Genomic DNA, 21474 nt, shown 5'->3' on the forward strand with positions numbered 1-21474 from the left:
CCTTCTGTCTGTGTAGCTAGGATTATAGACACAAGCCACCAATGCCCAGCATAAAATTTAGGCTCTCTCCCCCACCCCCAACTGAAAACTGAGCTCAGGGCCTTGGCACTAGCTAGGCCAGTGCTCTTCCACTCAGCTCAGTCGCCACCCACCCACCCACCCCCACCTTCTTAAAAACATGAAATTTAGGTTTAAGTCAACAACTACCACTCAGAATTTAATTTTAAACAGTTCAACCACTTTTTTGTTAAACAGAACCAAAAGCCAAAGCAGGTAGGTAGCAGTTCTAACTAGCTTGGTGGCCAAAAGGAACCTTGCCACACACAACATGGGAGGAGGAGCAAACCCACATTTGCTGGAACACAGTGATAAACTGCCGACGACCATACCTCGGTCCTGACCGGTGGAGCCGGTTGGGCAGCAAATTTTTGCCCACTTGCCTAAAAAAGGCAGCCACTCGAGTGGCCACCTAGCGTGCAGACAGCACTGAGCTGGTTTTCTGTCACCGAGATCGCACCCGAGAGTCCCAAGACCCATGTGGGAGCGGAAGGAACTCCAGACAGCGAGGAAGGGCCCGTTCGAATCCACTCGCTTCAGAGGACGAACCCTAACCCGGGTGCACATGCACCAGTGGGAAGGTGGACCGGGTCGCGCACGCGAGTCCACAAGGAGCCAAAGGGCGAGACGGAGCCTGGGGGCGGGGGGCGGAGAAGCCCCGCCCACTCCCCCGTCTTCGCCCCGCCCCCTCGAGCGCCCAGCCACTGAGCGCCGAGGAGTCTGAGCGTCCGGGTGCCGATCCCTCCCTCGCGCGCCTCTCGCGGCGTACGCGCACGCGCACCCGACCTCGCGCATGGGCGCGGGGGAGGGGGGGAGCGAGGGGAAGAGAAGACGGGCGGCCGCGCGCGTCGCTCGGCCTCGGACCTTTTTCTGTCAAGACTCTCCCGGGAAGCCGGCCTTGAGCGGCGGGCGCGGTAGACGCGAGTACGGCCCCGCTTTCCCGCCACGTCGGGCTGCACATCTCGAGGTGGCCCCGCCAACCCCGCCGGTGGTGGTGGTGGTGGCGGCGTGGAGGAGATGCGCGGTGCGCCCGCGGCTGCGTCCCAGGTAGCGCGCGCCGCCCCCTAGCGGGAATCCCACGGCCGGCCGCACCCCCCCTCCACCCCACCCGGGCCTGGCGCGCGCGGAGGCGCGCACGCGCGCGCGCACACCCCGCCCACGGCGGGTTGGGGCGGGGTGGTGGGGAGGGGACGCTGTGGAGGGGGACGCCTTTCACTTGTAACGGTGTCTGATTCCCCCCCACACACACACGCGCACACGCACACCCCCTCCGCGCAGGATGGGGAGGGACGCGCGGCCCCGCCGTCGGGACCTGGCGCGGCCGTGAAGTAGCCGCGGCCGGCCGCCTTCCCCGAGCCGTGCTCCCGCGGCCCCTGCCTCGACCATGGCCGGCTCCGGCGCGTGGAAGCGCCTCAAATCCCTGCTGAGGAAGGACGACGCGCCGCTCTTCTTAAATGACACCAGCGCCTTCGACTTCTCGGATGAGGCCGGGGACGAGGGGCTCTCGCGGTTTAATAAACTTCGAGTGGTGGTGGCCGACGACGACTCCGAGACCCCCGAGAGGCCTGCGAACGGGGCGCACCCGGCCCTCCCGGCCGACGACGACTCCTTACTGGATCAGGATTTGCCTCTGACCCACAGTCAGCTGAGCCTGAAGGTGGACCCCTGTGACAGCTGCAGCCAACGGAGGGAGCTGCTGAAGCAGAGAAAGGTGAAAACCAGGTTGACCATTGCTGCCGTTCTTTACTTGCTTTTCATGATTGGAGAACTTGTAGGTGAGTTGGGTGGTCAACTCACGGTTCTGTTTGACGTTGCCTTCTCCTCCCCCCATCCCCTCTCCCTGGCCCATTGAGTGACACTGACAGGGTTTGAGGGTCTTCACTGAGGCTGCTTCCGGAAGTGGATTGAGTAACCTAGATAATCGGTGCTCTGGATGGGAAAAGGCCACGGGAATCCAAACCATCGAGGACAACTGGTTGAAACTTCCTCCCGAGATCACTTGGCCGTATTCCAGTCCTGTTCCCCACACCGGGTCACTCCCACTGGCAAGTGGCAAGGTCTTCATTGTGCATCGTGTAACTTTTTTTTAATTTAACAATTCCGATCGAATGCTAGGTTCGTTTGTTGCAGTGTTAAAAATAATAATAATAATTCTCAGGGCCGGGAGTTTGGCCTAGTGAAGTCTAGAGTGCTTGCCTAGCATGCACAAAGTCCCCGGTTCGATTCCTCGGCACCACATACATAGAAAAAAAGCCAGAAGTGGTGCTGAGGCTCAAGTGGTAGAGCTCTAGCCTTAACAAAGTCCAAGGACAGTGCTCAGGCCCTGAGCTCAAGGGCCAGGACTGGCAGAAAAAAAAAAAATTCTGTTGCTTAGTCGTAGAACTTGATGTTGTTGCACACCTCCTCCCCCTGCTCTTGTGAGGATACTGAAAACCCAGAGGGGTTATGTTATGGAGGCTACTTTGATGGCTAATGGAAGAGCCAAATCTATAATCTGAAGCATTGGGTTGGTTTGGTTTTGTTATTTAGTCTTTTTATACATTTGTTTTCAGTCATTAGACACAATATTTGCTAAATTAAATACTACCAGTTAAAAAGTTTTTTGAAATAAGGAGAGTCTGAAATTGCCCTGAAGGCTTTCTTTTCTGTTTTTTTTGTTGTTGTTGTTGTTGTTTTTTGCCAGTGCTGTGGCTTGAACTCAGGGCCTGGGCACTGTCCTCGAGCTTTCCCAAAGCTAGTGCTCTACCACTGGAGCCACAGTACCACTTCCAGCTTTTTCTGTGTATATGGTATAAAGGAATTGAACCCAGGGCTTTGTGCATGCTAGGCAAGCACTCTACTACTAGGCCTCACTCCTGGTCCCTCATTTTTTTTTTTTAATTATTGCAAATTATTCTCTCTATAAGATAAATTCGGTCCCTCTATATACTTTTTTTTTTTTTTTTTTTTGTGGGTCATGGGGCTTGAACTCGCCCTGGGCACTGTCCCTGAGCTCTTCAGCTCAAGGCTACGGCCCTACCCTAGAGCCAAGTCCCACTTTCTGTTTTCTATAGGTTAACTGGAGATAAGAGTCTCAGTTCCTTTGGTGCCTGGGATGGCTTTGAACCTTGATCCTCAGATCTCAGCCTCCTGAGTAGCTAGGATTACAGGCGTGAGCCACCACACCCAACTCCTCTATATACTTTTAACTGTTTCTAAACTACTTTTAATACTAAATATAATATGAATGCTATATAAACAACTGCTTTATATAGCATTTAGGGAACAGAGAGAAAAAAGTCATTCATTTTAAATAAAGATGCAGTGTTTTGTTTTAAAATGTTGGTAATCAATGGTTGAATCTGAAGATGCAGAGCCCTCAGATAAGAGGGCTAACTGCCAACTAATGACAGTTTATAAAGTAACATTAAAACAAGGAGATAATTCTGTTATGTTGTCTCTGAGGATGAACCATGATAAGAGTAAAATTGGAAGCCCAAACTTAAAATGCTTTAGTGGAAGTTCTACATAGAAAATTGTATGTTCGGGGCGGGGAGTTTGGTCTAGTGGTAGAGTACTTGCCTACCATGCAAGAAGACCTGGGTTCAACTCCTTGGTACCACATACATAGAAAAAGCCGGAAATGGTGCTGAGGCTCAAGTGATAGAGTTCTAGCCTTGAGAAAGTCCAAGCACAGCGCTCAGGCCCTGAGCTCAAGCCCAGGACTGGCAAAAAAAAAAAGAAAATTGTATGTTCATTCCCTACCTCTTAACCTTCCTCAATGTTTACTTCAGTCATGCTATTTTTCTCTTCTCTACTCACCTCTTGCCATTCAGCCCTTCCCACTGCTTGATCCCTCTACTTCAGTAACTTGACCTCACTAAAGTAAGGAAAAAGGAAGAAATACACTTAACATTGTGACTCATGTAGGCATGCATACATATGCATATAAATATCTGAATAACTGAAACAATAATGTTATGCTATGTAGTCTAACAATTATTTTATGCTATGTATTCTAATAACATTTTTCAGTTATGTGCAGCCCCCTAAAATAGTTTTATGGTCAACTTCAAGATCAGAACTTTATATGGATTGTCTTGACTAGTTTCTGACCATTTGTGTCTCATCTCAAAAACATCAGAGCTCTGTCTCTTTCTAGAGGGATTTCTTTCTCCCTCTTTAACCTCAGCGTCCCAGATTATTTGTTTTCTTCCACTGAAATACAAGCTGAATTCACAGCATTTACAATGGTACAGACATAAATTAGACAGTACATTTTCTTTTTTTTTTTTTTTTTTTTTTGCCAGTCCTGGCACTTGAACTTAGAGCCTGTGCACTGTCATTGGGCTTTCTCACAGCTAGAGCTCTGCCACTTGAGCCACAGCACCACTTTCAGCTTTTTCTATGTATGTGGTACCAAGAAATTGAACCTGGGTCTTCATGCATGCTAGGCAAGCACTCTACCACTAGGCCATGCTCTTGGCCCCTAGATAGTACATTTTTGTTGAACTGTTTTGGGGTTTTGCTTTTGTTTGTGGCTGGTCCTGTGGCTTGAACCCTGGACTGGGGTGCTGTCCCTGAGCTTTTGAGTTCAAAGGTTGTGCTCTGCCACTTGAGCCATAGCTCGGCTTCTGGATTTGGGGTAGTTAAGTGGATTTAAGAGTCTCACAAGCAGGGCGCAGTGGCTCACATCTGTAATCCTAGCTACTCAAGAGGCTGAGATCTGAGGATCAAGGCTCAAAGCCAGCCCAGGCACCAAAGGACCTGAGACTCTTAATTCCAGTTAACCTCTAGAAAACAGAAAGTGGGGCTTGGCACTAGGATAGGGTGGTAGCCTTGAGCTGAAGAGCTCAGGGACAGTGTCAAGGCCGAGTTCAAGCCCTATGACCCCCCCCAAAAAAAAGACTCTCACAGACTTTCCTGCTTAGGCTTGCCTTGCATTGAACCAATGTGGCTGGCATCAAACTGTTTTCCTGGAAATGTACCTTAGGGGTAGAGTGCTTGCCTAGCATGCATGAATCTCTGGGTTTGATTCCTCAGTTCCAGATAAACAGAAAATGCTGGAAATGGTGCTGTGGCTCAAGTGGTAGAGTACTAGCCTTAAGCAAAAGAAGTTCGGGGACAATGCCCAGGCCCTGAATTTAAGCCCCAGGACTGGACTGGCAAAAAAAAAAAAGAAAGAAAGAAATGTTGACTTAAGTAAAAAAAAAAACTATTAAAATACAATTGCGATGACTTCCCATTTTTGAAATCTTATATTTGGCAAATATTATGTGAAAGTTGTAATAAATTTCTTCCTTTCAAATGCTAACTTTAGTTTAAATAAAGAATCTTGTTGAGGGCAGGAGTGCATACCTGTAATCCTCGCTACTCAGGAGGCTGAGATCTGAGGATCAAGGTTCCAAGCCAGCCCTGGCACAAAAGACTCTTATCTCCAATTAACCTCTAGAAAACGAAGTGGGGCTTAGCTCAAGGGTAGGGTGGTAGCCTTGAGCTGAAAAGCTCAGGGACAGCTCCCAGGGCCCAGGCCAAGTTCAGGCCAAGTTCAAGCCCCACAAAAAAATAATCTTTTGTTGAATAATACAGTAATATTTAAGATAGCATTAACAGTATATGATGTATTTATTAAAAGTATGTCCAAAGCACTTAGAAATAAAGCATTATATATAGGAAGTAAGGAATATTGAAAAATCAATTTAATGATCTGACAGAGGAGATTTGATTTTGAACCTTGGTTTTACTACTAACACTCTGAGATGTTGAACAAAGTCCAGTCTTTGCTCTGTTCCTTCCATTCAGCAGGTACTTTTTGAGTGCATACTGTATGCCAGGCCCTGCCACATGTTCTAGATAACTAATGGAGAACAAAAGTCTTAATGATTTCTACTATCTGAAGCATTTGTTTTTTTTTTCCTAATGAAGGAAACACATTAAATAACCACATAATTAAATTCAGATTGTCTTAAATATTATAGTGAAAAAGAATGAGAACTGTAAGATAATTAACAGTAAGACATAGTTTATACATGAGCCAGGTTCATTTAAACCAAAACAAAAAAAAAAAAGGAAAAAAAGAATAAGAAGGTTTACTCAAGCAAAGAGAACAGCATGTACAAAGATCCCAAAGGCATCATTTCCTTAAAAGAAAGTAAAAAGAAGGCCAATATGGCCAGAATGTAGTAAGCATTAAGGGACAAAGGCAGATAGGAGGACCAGGTAAGCAGTTCTTGGTGGGTCACACTGAATGAGTGTAGTTTTTATTCTAAAGGTGCATAAACTCTTTATCTAGTGTAGAGTTCAAACAGGAAAGTGAAAAGATAGAATTTACCAATTAAAAAAAGGTCCCTCTGAAACTGGTGTTGGGTAGCTCACACTTATCATCTTAGCAACTCAGGAGGATAAGATCTGATGATCAGCCTTCAAAGCCAGCCTGGACTGAAAAGTCCCTGGACTTTTGCTACATATCCAAGCTAATAAGTTATTTCTTACCTATTCTGTCGAACTAATCACGTACTTTTTTCTGGGGGTCATGAGGCTTGAACTTGGCCTGGGCTTTGTCCCTGAGCTCTTCAGCTCAAGGCTACCACCCTACCCTTGAGCCAAGCCCCACTTCCTGTTTTCTAGAAGTTAATTGGAGATAAAGAGTCTCAGGTCCTTTTGTGCCGGGCTGGCTTTGAACCTTGATCCTCAGATCTCAGCCTCCTGAGTAGCTAGGATTACAGGCATGAGCCACCAGGCCCAGCTTGAATCATGCACATTTTGTGAATTACTCCAGTTTTATTTTCAGAATCTCCTGAAAAAGTGAGCACATAGCTTTTTTTCAGCTTGTTGCAATTTAGATGTCATGGCTATTGATTCACTGTCTAATAGAATTACTGGGCTGAACACAAACTGCAGTACTAACATATTTCTCTTGATACACATGCTACCAAATTAGCAAGCTTTTTAAGGCATCATTGACTCCTTCAAGAATCTGTTAAAAGAAATGGATTTTGGGGGTTAGGAATGTGGTTACTGGTAGAGTGCTTGCCTAGCATGCAGGAAGCCCTGAGTTCGAGTTCTCACTACCACATAAACAGAAAAGTCCAGAAGTGGTGCTGTGGTTCAAGTGGTAGAGCTCTAGCCTGAGCATAGAGAGCCTCAGGGACAGCCCAAGCCCTGGGTTCAAGGCCTAGGACCAGCAAAAGAAAGAAAGAAGAGAAGGAAGGGAGGGAGGGATTTTCTTACCAGGAATTTGTGCAGTGGGCCCTTAATATCCATGGGTTCTACATCACGAATTCCACTGTGGATTAAAAAAATGCATAGGTGCTGAATATGTCCAGACTCACTGTCTTGCTCCTTTGACATTATTCCCTAAACAATTTCACATTTACATTGTAGGTGTTACTAGTCATCTAGAGATGATTTAAAGTATACAGGAGGGTATATGTTAGTGTTTGTAAATTCACTGCTGTATATAGATACTTGAACATGCACAGGTTTTGATTAGAGGAGTTCTGGGACCAGACCCCACGGATGCTGAAGGATGACTAGACACATATATTATGTTTGCATGAAATGTCAGAATAATTTTATTTAACAGGATAAAGATTTACTTCACAGATTTCTGTGTTGTAGGATGGTATGTATTTCAGGTTTTTTTCACTTACATATTTTTTAATTAACTTATTTGACCTTTTCTCCCTTACTCTAAGGTGGATACATTGCAAATAGCCTAGCAATTATGACAGATGCACTTCATATGTTGACTGATCTGAGTGCCATCATACTCACACTGCTTGCTTTGTGGCTGTCTTCGAAGTCACCAACCAGAAGATTCACTTTTGGGTTTCATCGCTTAGGTAGGGAATTGTTTTGATTTATAATCTTATACTAAAACCACAATGAACTATAACCTTGATTACCTGCAATCTTTACAGTTTTAACTTGTTTGAACAAACCAATATAATTACAGATTTATTCAAGCCATCTAGGTTTAAGTCATCTAGGTTGTTTTTTTTTTTTTTTTTTGCCAGCCCTGGGCCTTGAACTCAGGGCCTGAGCACTGTCCTTGGGCAGGCTAGAGCTCTACCACTTGAGCCACAGCACCACTTCTGGCTTTTTTTCTATGTATATGGTACCAAGGAATCGAACTCAGGTCTTCGTGCATGCTAGGCAAGCACTCTACCACTAAGCCAAATTCCCAGCTCCAACTCATCTAGGTTTAATGAGCTAGTCTAGTGGTCATTAGTGCTTCTTCCTTTTCACCTTAAGAATTTCAAACAAAACTATTAAAGTGTGGATTTTTAGTATTGTAATATGTGTAATATGTAGAAGACACAGGTGTGACTGACCTGACCTTTTTTTCAGCTTTTGTATCAACATCTTTTTGCAATACATTCACTTCTTTTCTTTTCTTTTTTGTACTAGTCCTGTGGCTTGAACTCAGGTCCTGGGCTCTGTCCCTAAGCTTCTTCTCCCACTTGAGCCACAGTACTACTTCTGGCTTTTTCTCTTTATGTGGTACTGAGGAATCAAACTCAGGGCTTCATGCATACTACACAAGTACTCTACCACTGGCCACATTCTCAGCCCCTACATTCACCTTTTTATTGGCCTATTTTGAACAGAGTAATAATAATAAAAGCAGTGCCTGGTGAAGTAGCCAGGCACCCGTGGCGCATGCCTGTAATCTTTATTACTTAGGAGGCTGAGCTTTGAGGATTAAGATTCAAAGCCAGCACGGGCAGGAAAATCTCTAAAGCCAGTCCTGGTGCTTGGACTCAAGGCCTGAACACTGTCCTTGAGCTTTTTTCCTCAAGGCTAGCGCTCTACCACTTAAGCCACAACCTAACCTAACTTCTGGCTATTTTTTGGTGCTTCCTCAGAGATAAGACTCTCATGAACTTTAAGGATTAAAATATTTGCTAATTTAGTAGGCATAAAAAGAGAATCTTGGGCAAGGAATGTGGCTTAGTGGTAGAGTACTTGTCTAGCATGCATAAAGCCCTGGATCCAATTCCTTAGTACCACATAAACAGAAAAATCCAGAAATGGTGCTGTGGCTCAAGTGGTAGAGTGCTAGCCCTGAGCAAAAGAAGCTTAGAGACAGTGCTTAGGCCCTGAATTTAAGCCAAGGATGAGAAGGGGGGGGGGATAAAGAAGAGGGAGGGAAGGAAAGGGAGGAGAGAGAAAATCTTAATTCTTATTGAATTTCTTTCATTATGATTAATTTTTGAGACTTTGGCCATTTCTACAGTAAATTACTAATTTTGTCCTTTACCCATTTTTCTTTTTCTTTTTTTTTTTTTCCTTTTAGCCAGTTCTGGGGCTTGAACTCAGAGCCTAGGCACTGTCTCTAAGTTTCTTTCACTCAAGGCTAGCACTCTACCACTTGAGCAACAGCACTATTTTGGGCACTTTCTATTTATATGGTACTGAGGAATGGAACTCAGAGCTGTGTGCATGCTAGGCAAGCACTCCATACATTCCTAGCCCTGAATATTTTTTAAATGAGAAGAAAAAAGAGTTATATTGAAAATGGTATAGTTTTTACCTACTTAGGAAAAAAAAAACCAGACTACAGTAGTTAGTAAAAACTGTGCTGAAAATAGATGTTTTATGTTTCCTTCTAGAGGTTTTGTCAGCCATGATTAGTGTGCTTTTGGTATATGTACTTATGGGATTCCTCTTATATGAAGCTGTGCAAAGAACCATCCACATGAACTATGAAATAAACGGAGATATCATGCTTATCACCGCAGCTGTCGGAGTTGCAGTTAATATAATGTAAGCTTGGGTTTTTTCACCTAGTATTTTTAGATACTATAAACATTGAGATTATAGTTCATACCTTCATTCAGACTGTGAAGTAACATTGTTATGGTTTAAAATTTATGTAGTCCATTGGTTGTTTTTCTATATATTGTTTGTTCTTACAAATTTTAATAAAAATTAAGACATAAATTCCTCCTTCACTTGTTGAGGTGTACTGGAGTTTGACGAACAATCAAAATTTAAGCGGGATAAAGTCTTTTGTTACTTAACATTTTGAATATTTTTGTGTTAGACCTTTTAAACTGCCAGCTTATTTTCCTAAAAGTACTAAATTTTTAGGTTACTATTTAGATTGAGGAGTCAGCAAACTTTTTTTTTTTCCCCCAATTGTGGGACTTGAACTCTGGGCCTGGGCGCTGTCCCTGAGCTCTTCAGCTCAAGACTAGCACTGTACCACTTGATTCATAGCACCACTTCTGGTTTTCTGGAAGTTTATTAGAGATAAAGAGTCTCACAGACTTTTCATGCCTGGGCTGACTTTGAACTGAGATCCTCAGATCTCAGCCTCCTGATTAGCTAAGATTACAGATGAGAGCCACCAGCGCCCAGCTTCAGCCAACTTATTTTTGCATTTTTTATTGTAATTAGTAAAAGGGTTACATGATATTTGCCAGATAGAAGGTGCATTAATTCACGTACATTGATACCCTTTCACATGTCTTGGTACCCATTTCCCTCCCCCCCCACACCCCCCACCCGTCTTGGTTTTCCCCCCTTCCCTATCAAATTTCAAATAACCAAATACAAATAAATTCAATATATCAGATAACAAAGTGAGATACTTTAACAATATGAGATAACCAAGGGATAGCAAAGGAGATGAGAGACAACATAGTACGTTAAGGACAACAATCATTCGTTATATGTCAGCCAACTTATTTTTAAAGGCATAGTTTGCTGGCTAACATCTTGGCGGTATGCACAAGGTCTGGAGTCCAGTTTCTAGAACCAACAAAAAGAATGTACTACATGGTAAATATTTCGGTCTTTGAAAATTATAGTTTCTTTTGAAGCTTTTGATCACTGCTGTCACAGAACAAAAGCTGACATATTCACTGGGTGAAGAAATGACTATGGTTATATTTCAGAACCTTTATCTGCAAAAGCAGTAAGCCAAATATGATATCCTGGCCTTAGTTTAACCTATCACTGCCTAGTGGCTTCTAGTCAAACAATTGAATCAAACCCCTTACAACAGCTGGGTTTTTTGGTGGGTTTGTTTGTTTGTTTACCTTGTCTATACTGAGGCTTAAACTTAGGACCTCATAATCTTGCTTAGCATTTTTGCTCAAGGCTGAGCTCTACTGCTTGAAGCATACCTTCACTTCTGGCTTTTTGCTGATTACCTGAAGATAAGAATTCTCCCCAGCTTGGTGGCTGATGTCTGTAATCCTAGCTACTCAGGAGGCTGAAATCTGAGGATCTCAGTTCAAAGCCAGCTGGAGCACAAGACCTGAGACTCTTATCTCCAGTTAATCACTAGAAAACTGGAAGTGACACTGTGGCTCAAGGGGTAGGGTGGTAGCTAAAGAGCTCAGGGATAGTGCCCAGGCCCAGAGTTCAAGCCTCAGCAATGACCAAAAAAAAAGGATCTCTCAGATTTGACTGACCCATGGTGGCTTCAAACTGAAATCCTCAGTAGCAGTCTCATTTGTAACTGAGGTTTTAAGTGTGAGCCACTGTCACCAGCACAGCAGCCTTTCTTAAGTACAACTTTGGTATCCCCAACTTATCTCCTAGTACTTTTTGCCTACTTTATTTAGGCCACAGTGGCTGTTTTTGTTTTTGTTTTTACCGGTACATGGGGCAACTTTTTCATTTTAGGGCCTTTGTCTGCTCTCTGCCCTGAGCACTTTGACAGTGTTTGTTTCTGACTTTCTTCAGGTCTCTGTTCAAATAGAGGTGGAGATATGTCTATCTGATTCACTGCTTTGACCCCAGCACTTAGAATAGCACCTGATACATAATAGGTTCTCAGAGGTTTATTTAGTGAATGAGTTCTGTGCTGCCTCATTCATTTCTGACTAGAAACAAATATTCTAATCAACTATTTTAGAGAAAATAATAATGTTTTCTTTTATTTTTGACAGAATGGGGTTTCTGTTGAACCAATCTGGTCACCATCACTCCCATTCCCATTCGCTGCCTTCAAATTCTCCTACCATAGGTTCTGGTGGACACAGCCATGGGCAGGATAGCTTGGCAGTGAGAGCCGCATTTGTCCATGCCTTGGGGGATTTGGTACAGAGTGTTGGTGTGCTAATAGCTGCATACATCATACGATTCAAGGTAACAGAATCACTTAATTTCAGTATTGAAACTGAAGCTGATTTTCTTTCATCATTATGCTGGATACTAGTGCCAGTTCTCTTCATTGGTGTAGGCTTAATTAGCCAAGCAATATATTGCACCAATGCAGTTTATTTATATTGACATAAGCTAAGGTGGCCAAGAGTGCAGTTCTTTTCTTACCAATAAACACGATATCCCCTCATCAGATATCTTACCTACAGTTGGCTCTGATGGCAGCTTCTTACTGTAAGCCTTGTCACTGAACTGCTAGATGGTAAAAAAGGCTCTAGACCACAATCTGGATCTAGTATTGGCTCTGCATGCCCCTCAAATCTAAATTTGAGTTTCCTTTTTTTAATCCTTGTAGCTTTGATATTTTATGATTCTGGGTAGAAGACTTAGAAAAGGCACAAAGAAGAATAACATAGCAAGCAATTAAATTTCTAGAAATAGATCCCATGAGGAAAGTCATTTAAGCAACATTAAGAAAGAGTGGAGGGGCCGGGAGTTTGGCCTAGTGGTTAAAGTGCTTGCCTAGCATGCATGAAGACCCGGGTTCGATTCCTCGGTACCACATACATAGAAAAAAGCCGGAAGTGGTGCTGAGGCTCAAGTGGTAGAGCTCTAGCCTTGAGAAAGTCCAAGGACAGGGCTCAGGCCCTGAGCTCAAGCCCAGGACTGGCAAAAAAAAAAAAAAAAAAAAAGAGTGGAGATGTTTCTTAACTACACTATTCAAGTCTTAAAGGTAATCTCTAATCTACTAAAGAAATCCAAAGAACAGGGGATATATTATATACCACGCTTTGTTTTATGGATTGCTTATTGTCTACATTTAATTGTATACTGTCATCTGTTATCTTTTAGCCAGAGTACAAGATTGCTGATCCCATCTGTACATACATATTTTCATTACTTGTGGCTTTTACAACATTTCGCATCATCTGGGACACAGTAGTTATAATATTGGAAGGTAAGGTCGCTCTCACTATTTGTGTATTTATTCATTGGAGATTGGGTGCGAAGCTATCTTTTATATTTTGCTTGTATTTATTAGGCTTTGTAACACTACCTTATGTGTATTGAGCATTTAAGTGTGCAGTCTCTCAGACATTCTCTTAGGTCCTTATAAGTTAAATAAGTAGGCAGAGAGTGGATCATGTATTCCCGTTTAAAAACACTGTGGCTCATGCCTTTAATCCTAGCTACTCAGGAGCCTGAGATCTGAGGATTGAGGCTCAAAGCCAGCCCTGGCACGAAAGTCTGTGAGACTTTTATATCCAGTAAATTACAAAAAAACCCCAAACAAACAGGGAATGGCTTTGTGGCTCAAGTAGTAAAATGCTAGCCATGAGCACAGAGGCTCAGGGACAGCACCTAGGCCCTGAGTTCAAGCCCCAGTACTGGGGGAAAAAAATTATATGTAATATATATTTTGTAATTATATAATGATTATGTATAATAATTCTGTTATAATTATATAATTATATATTGTATATATTATAATATGTGATTATGCTTCAAGCCAGACATAGTGGCTCACACCTGTAATCCTGGCTACTAGGGGACTGAGATCTGAAGATTAAGGTTCAAAGCCAGCCCAGACACAAAAGAACCTGAGGCTCTTATTTCCAATTAACCTATAGAAAACAGAAGTGGGGCTTGGCTCATGGCTAGAATGGTAGCCTTGAGCTGAAGAGTTCAGGGATAGCTCCCAGGCCAACTTCAAGCCTCATGACCCACCAAAAAAAAAAACAAAGACTGTTTCAGATGAGTAACATAATTTAGTAAAGTCACTCTGCTAATAAACTGGATCTAGGACAAGAATGCAACTTTTGATTCTTAGTGTAATTATGTCTTTTGGTTTATGTAATTCCTTAATCTTATTTAATGTGTGACTTTGTTGTGCTGATATCTTTCTTACTTATAGCATGTTTAAGCATGAAAGAAAAAGTTCTCAACAGTAGACTTATCATTATTGGATTTTTTTTTCTCTTTTTACTCTATTCTAACTTACCTATTAAACTAAATGTTCTGATTTAATTGTTATTCTCTTCTAGTGGGAAATATAGCATTAAATTATTAGTATCATGTTCCATACATATGTATGTATATCTATGTATATGTATATATATTTGTGTGTGTAGGTCATGGGACTTGAACTCTGGGCCTGGGTGCTGTCCCTGAGCTCTTCAGCCCAATACTGCCACCCTACTCCTTGAGCCACAGTGCCACTTCCAGTTTTCTAGTGATTAATTGGAGATAAGAGTTTCAATGTCTTTTTATGCTTGGGCTGGCTTTGAACCACAATCCTTAGATCTCAGCCTCCCAAGTAGCTAGGACTACAGGCATGAGCGATATTCCCTATATTTTTATAAAAACGTGCATATAGTTTATGTTGTTAAAGTATTAATATAGTTTAAAGTATTGTTTAAACTGAATTTGGCAAAGCCATTTGTTTTCTTTGAATGTAATTTAAAGCAAATTCTTACAAAGTAAGGAATTTACTTATAAATTATATATTCTTGCCAGGCGCGGTGGCTCACACCTATAATCCTAGATACTCAGGAGGCTGACATCTGAGGACCAAGGTTCAAAGCCAGCCCAGGCACAAAAGAACCCGAGACTCTTATCTCCAATTAATCTCTAGAAAAGGGGAAACGGGGCTTGGCTCGAGGGTAGGGTGGTAGCCTTGAGCTGAAGAGCTCAGGGACAGTGCCCAGGCCGAGTTCAAGCCCCATGACCCACCAAAATAATTAATTAATTAATTAATTCTTCTGAATTAATAGGTGTACCAAGCCATTTGAATGTAGATTATATCAAAGAAGCCTTGATGAAAATAGAAGATGTATATTCTGTGGAAGATTTGAATATCTGGTCTCTCACTTCAGGAAAATCTACTGCCATAGTTCACATGCAGCTAAGTATGTTGCTAAATGTGGGCCTGCCTGAGATTTATGGAATTCTATCCCTGGAATCTTAGAATTAAGCATGTGAGCTTATAATTAAGTAGGAAGACTTTTCTGCTGAATAGATTTAAGGGAAGGGAAAAGCTCTTCAAAAGGTGAAATACAGGTCACTATTATTAGCAAAATATTAATTTTTTATCTTTTGGTTTTTTTGACAGTCCTGGGCTTGAGCTCGGGGCCTGAGCACTGCCCTTGGACTTTCTCAAGGCCAGAACTCTACCAGTTGAGCCTCAGCACCACTTCTGGCTTTTTTTTTTTTTTTTTTTTTTTTTTTTTAATGTATGTGGTACCAAGGAATCGAACCTGGGCCTTCGTGCATGCTAGGCAAGCACTCTACCACTAGGCCAAACTCCCTGCTCCTAATTTTTTATCTTTTTGGGAGGAGACAACACAAGATTAAAGATTTACATGATATTTATCATGGTCTTCTACATAAGTAAAGGTAGGCTCTTATGTGTACTTCTTTAAGCATTTCACAGAGTGATTTTTTTTTTTCTTTTTGGTGGGTCATGTGGCTTGAACTTGGCCTGGGTGCAGTCCCTGAGCTCTTCAACTCAAGGCTACCCTGGGCCTGGGCATTGTCTCTGAGCTGTTCAGCTCAAAGCTACCACCCTACCCTTAAGTTAAGCCCCACTTCCCATTTTCTAGGGGTTAATTGGAGATAAAGAGTCTCAGGTCCTTTTGTGCCTGGGCTGGCTTTGAACCTTGATCCTCAGATCTCAGCCTCCTGAGTAGCTAGGATTACAGTCAAAAGCTCCCGCATTCCGCAGAGTGATTATTTTTTTTTTATAAAAATAATACACATATGAGTTTTTTAAGTACATAAGGTCTTTTAATTGTTGCCACTCTTCTTTCTCTACATGAGATGGACTGGAGAGATTTTAATAATGAATTCACTTCCGTAACAAGAATATGTTCGAGTAGATAAATATAGACTAATGACAGTATGTTCAGCAGTGCAGTAAGGTTGTTTGTTCCCTGTGTCTTACTCACTAATGCATAACTGTACAATGAATAGTAATAACATTTTCTTGATATTGCAGTTCCTGGAAGTTCATCTAAATGGGAAGAAGTACAGTCCAAAGCAAAGCATTTATTATTGAACACATTTGGCATGTATAAATGTACTATTCAGCTTCAGAGTTACAGGCAAGAAGTGAACAGAACTTGTGCAAACTGTCAGAATTTCAGTCCTTGATTGTACATATTTTGGGGCCTTCTGCCTTATTTATCCACAGTCATAGACTTGAGAGCAATAAATGCAAACCTAAACGAGAAAATGGAATCGCTGACAGCTGTGTCCATAGCAAGCACCAGTCTCAAAACAACCACTCCAGCCTGCCTATGCGAGACTCTGTTCAATGTAAAATGAGCCGGTAACATGATTGTTGGATGAAGATGTTTTCAAAATGCTGTTTACAGAATGCGATGTTACTCTACGGATACCTCAGAGAAGACAATCCAATACCATACTTCATTAATCTGACAGAATATGTCTTCAAGGAAGCATCAGAATTCAGTATTTGCATTCAAACATACTTTTTAAAGGCCATTTTATATGAATCCAGTGCTAGCAAATTCAGTTGTATTTTTTTAATTATGTAATCTTGACATCCAGCTCCTAGAATTGCTGCCTCTTTTTACCAAAATTATTTCTCAACAGATTCCAGAAAATACTAGTAATTATCCAGCAAAGGGAATAAGCATGTATTCCTAAGTGTTTCAGAACTGTTCATTTCACAAATAAGTTTTAATGTTATAGTTATACTTAACATTTTTTCCAAATAGTACTGAGTTTTGAATCTCAAATTTAATGTTTTTTATTATTTATAATCTTGTCAGAACAAAATCTCCACAAATTATGTTCATTGTTATTAAATTATTTAGAAAATAATTCTGGATGGTGGCAGAAATTAGACTTAACCTCAAATTACCATATAGTTACTTAAAGCAACATAAAGAAGGAAAGATGGGATATGGAGTCTCGAATTTATGTATGCTAAAATTCCTTTTATTGTTTGTAAAATTGTCTTAAGATCAGTACGAGCCTGCAAATTGTAATCAATTATCATCTGTCCCTTTAAGAAGTTCTAGTATTTTGTATAGTTTACTTGATACTGTATGAGCCTCTTGAGAGTAACTCTATAAGGCTGCGGTTGAGTTTGTAATGTCACCATGCAGATGGATCACTTCAGAGAGAATGCCTGGTATATAATAGGGGATGGAGATGTTTGATGGAAACCCCAGGATAAAAATTTGAAATTTCCAGAGGGTTGGAGGAGACATTAGTTTGAGAAAACAAATGGTAACAGTTTTTGACTTGGGGGGGGCAGTGAAAGAGCATGAGAGAACACTGAGATAAGGATGGATGTCAGATCTGTGCTGTAGAGACAGCATAATATTTCTAAATTGAAGACAGCCTGATTGAGAAGTGTTAAAGAGGTAGCTGTGAATATTCATGTTTAATTTGCCACCATTGTTTTGGGGTTAACTTTGTGCACACTAGAACTCCTTGTTCAATATGTACTCTTCCTATGATTCTTGGCTCCTCAAGGAGTCAGAGTAGAGTAACAATGGACCAGACAAGTTGTGAATTAAACTTCTAGATAGACCTGCCAGATGACTTATACATGAGGAATTGGAGACAATTCACCTTCTTACCACGTACTTTATAAGTCACCTAAAATAAGCCTAGATTTGCCTAAAAGGTTGCTGGGAAAAGATGTATCAGTAGCAGAGTTGATGGTATCTACTCAGTATAAGGTTTGAGAACAGATTGATTTCTTTTGCCTCTTGGACTCTGACAAAACTCACAGAGAAGGTTGTTAACTTAGCAATTACAGCTAGCGACTGCATAACTTCTGACAGCTTGGATCTAGCCTTCATTTGATGAGCCATAAGCATGTAGTAGTTACACCTCTTGGCTGAGCCCTGGGAAGCTTGTCTTCTACCCTGTGAAAGCAGGGACTGAGGTGGACAAACATAGCATTACTCATTTTGCACTGGGAAAATACATCATAGCATTCTTTAGTACCATGTTTCCTAAGTAATACCTGCATACTTTAATCTGAGCTACTTGCATACGTTCTATTTCACAATTATGGCCAGTTACAGATATTTTTTCTTTCACTGATGATCTTGCTTCCTTGAAAAATGTAATGGGAATGCAGTTGAGTAAGACAAATTTCTGAGAGATTTGATGTGCAGTACTGGAAGCTATTGTAATTCCTACATACATTTCCCTTAGCTCTGCTTCATGTACTGTGAGACCATGGTTTTACAACTATAGTCTTCTCAGTATTGTTTATCAAGTCATTGGATGTTTTATTTTGCTGATTCTTTTCCCTTGGATACTTTGGGTGTCTGTTCTCCACCACTAAATTTCCTGCTCTTATGAGTCTCAGTATTCTGTCTCTCCCACCCAAATGTCCTAGCTGACAGTATTTGTCTTTAGTAGAATCTTCCCAGAATTGACACAGGCAAGAGAAGACACAAATACATGAGCTTATTTTAATGTGAGGAAAAACAGTTTTCAGAGAGAATGTACACTAGGAAATGTGTATTTCTGGTGAGATAGAGCCTTAAAAAATTAGATTTAGATGGCTACAGACTGAATTTCATAAAGCACAAGAGGGAGACTGCAGCCCCTATCAGGATCATGGTCAGGAAGCCCCAAGCAACCACTCTGTACATTGTCTTTGAGATGGTCATTTGATTGTAAAAACAAACAGAGTTGAACAACATCATTTTCTTCATATATGTTTATCTTGACTGGCTCATCATAACAAGATGCTGTAGAACTTGAACCCATTCTCAAAATTCTCAGGCAGTTTTGCTGTTAACTACCTTACATGTAGTCAATTTAAAGTTACAGAATATGGTCTTAGAGGGGCTGGGAGTTTGGCCTAGTGGTAGAGTGCTTGCCTAGCATGCACGAAGACCCGGGTTCGATTCCTTGGTACCACATATTTAGAAAAAGCTGGAAGTGGTGCTGAGGCTCAAGTGGTAGAGCTCTAGCCTTGAGAAAAATCCAAGGACAGTGCTCAGGCCCTGAGCTTAAGCCCAGGACTGGCAAAAAAAAAAAAAAAAGAATATGGCCTTAGATAAGAGATTAGGCCCCTTGGTTCAGTAGGCAAGTCTGATCTGATAATTGGTGACTATTATCTCTAGCTGGAGAACTGTTTGCAAACTCTTAAGTCTAAAAAAGTCATGTGCATCCTGTCACCGAGGACCTTAGATCTGGTTTAGAGTTCATGTGCCTGGCATATCCTTTGTGGTAGGAGAGGGAGCATAAGAGTGTGAAGAAGAGAAATCGCGGGAGTTCCTCAGTACTAAGCTGTGTGTGCACGCATTGGCCGGCCAAGCATTGCACTCTTGCTTACAAGTGGTTTAGCTGCTCTTCTAATAATCACATTGTAAGGACCAACAGGCATTCTCTGATTTTCCTAAAGAGTGGATAACATTTGTGGAGTCTATTCCTAGCTAAATCTGTGATCGTGTCAAATTTAAATAGTGTAGTAACATAAAATTGAAATGTACCAGTATGTTAAATTTTCCAGTTTCATTCTGGAAGATGCTGTATATTTGGAAAGCTTAGCCTTCTCTAAATAAATGTTATTAAATAAGCCATATCACAGTTTTAAAAATTGTATATAGTTTTCCATATGCCCCTTTAGAAACCAAGTATTTTACAAATGATTGATTTTAGAAAGACTTTAAGACTGGGGTTTTGGCCATGTAATTAATTAGATCAAAGTATCTGTACTGTATTTACAATTTCAAATTGTAATTTCCTATGTTTATTAATAAAGTGTCACTTTGCCATGTGGTTTATTAAAAAATGTACAGTCCCTTAAATCTCTGTTCTTTTCATTAATTGCAGTAGGCCTTAAACACTCCCAATAAAACCACTGAATATTGAAACCTACCTAGTTTTACAATCTCAAATTAAAACCCCCTTAACTGTTTAGCAAGAAGAAGAATCTTCTGGATAGGGTGAGATACTAAAAAAGCCTTTCTCCTATGCTGTCAGACACTTGAAAGGTGGAAAGGAGGGACAGAGACAAATCAAATTGTACATTCTCTATGGCTGTTGTGGCATTGCTGAGTAGTGGAGCCAAATGTAAACTGCTTGCTACTTGGAACTTTGCAAGACATGTTTGCCAACCACTGGGGTAGAGTTGTAAGGTTCAAACAGCATCTGTGAATGCAGAAACTTTCTGAACTTACTTAGTTTCTTTGACTAGTCAGTCTGAGGTTTTCCGTCACTAGATGTTTTTTCTACCCTTGATCTTTTTTTCTTTTTTATTCCTTTCTGCATCTGGAGCAGAAATATAGCAGAGTAGTATCAAGACTCCAAAATACCCACATACAGTACACTCTGTCTAACATCCACTGCCAGAGAAGTGTCCTCAGAAGGCCTGATCACCACAGTTAGTATATGTCTCAATGTAAAAACTTAACTCACTTGATTTTTTTTAAACCTCTTTTCACTTAAGCTTAACCCAGAAAAAGGAAATAAAAATGGATGAAAGGTTGGCCAGGAGTTTGGCCTAGTGGTAGAATGCTTGCCTAGCATTCGTGAAGACCTGGGTTCCATTCCTCACTACCATATACAGAGAAAGAGCCGGAAGTGGTGCTGCGGCTCAAGTGGTAGAGTTCTGGTCTTGAGAAAGCCCAAGGACAGTGCTCAGGTCTTGCGTTCAAGCCTCAAGACTGGCCAAAAAAAAAAAAATGTGTGACAGGTTAACTTACATGGTTGTTGCCAATCGAGGGCTCAACTGGTAGTTGGGCTGTTAGAATTTTATCTTTGAAGTTTTTCAATTATCTAGAAAATGACAACTATATTTGAGAAAGTGTAATACAATATTGAGAAGTATCACAAGTATTTATTGCCTACCTATATTTCTAAGTTAATATTTTTTTGATCCATGGCAGATTCTACCTTGGAGAAACAGCCTTGCATGCTGTTATTTATAATAGATTTTACACATTAATATATTAGAACAATACATTGTAATGCATGTACATCTTGGCAGTACAGGGATTGAATGGGACCTCTAGCTTGCTAGGTAGACACTCCACCACCTGGGCAACACTTTCAGCCCCCTTTTGCCTTCTTCTCTTTATTATATTACTTAAACCATTGTACATTCAATTCAACCTGTCAGTTTATAAGTGCTATGCTTTTTGATCACTGTCACCCCGTTCAGCATTCTCCCCATCTCTCCCAGCCCCACCGGTGCCTTCAGTGGCCTGGAATGCACACCACTATACCCAGCCAGTTGAATAAGATGGAGTTTCTTGAACCTCTATGCCTGCGATGGCCTTGAACTGTGATCTTCTAATCTAAGCCTACGAA

At 41.4% G+C, this 21474-nt stretch overlaps 1 protein-coding gene across 1 annotated transcript; it reads left to right on the top strand.

The window, feature by feature from the left end:
* The first annotated feature begins 1222 nt into the window (after positions 1–1222).
* On the top strand, positions 1223–19970 carry Slc30a4 (solute carrier family 30 member 4). Its single transcript, XM_090358477.1, has 7 exons — positions 1223–1832; positions 7734–7880; positions 9654–9807; positions 11946–12144; positions 13012–13117; positions 14934–15068; positions 16157–19970. The coding sequence occupies exons 1-7, from the start codon at positions 1442–1444 to the stop codon at positions 16309–16311; spliced, it is 1287 nt and encodes a 428-aa protein (XP_090214603.1). The 5' UTR covers positions 1223–1441; the 3' UTR covers positions 16312–19970.
* Positions 19971–21474: the final 1504 nt, after the last annotated feature.

This window comes from Megascapheus bottae, chromosome 25 (genome assembly GCF_031878675.1).
Source record: "Megascapheus bottae isolate mThoBot1 chromosome 25, mThoBot2.hap1, whole genome shotgun sequence".
Taxonomy (NCBI): Eukaryota; Metazoa; Chordata; class Mammalia; order Rodentia; family Geomyidae; genus Megascapheus; species Megascapheus bottae.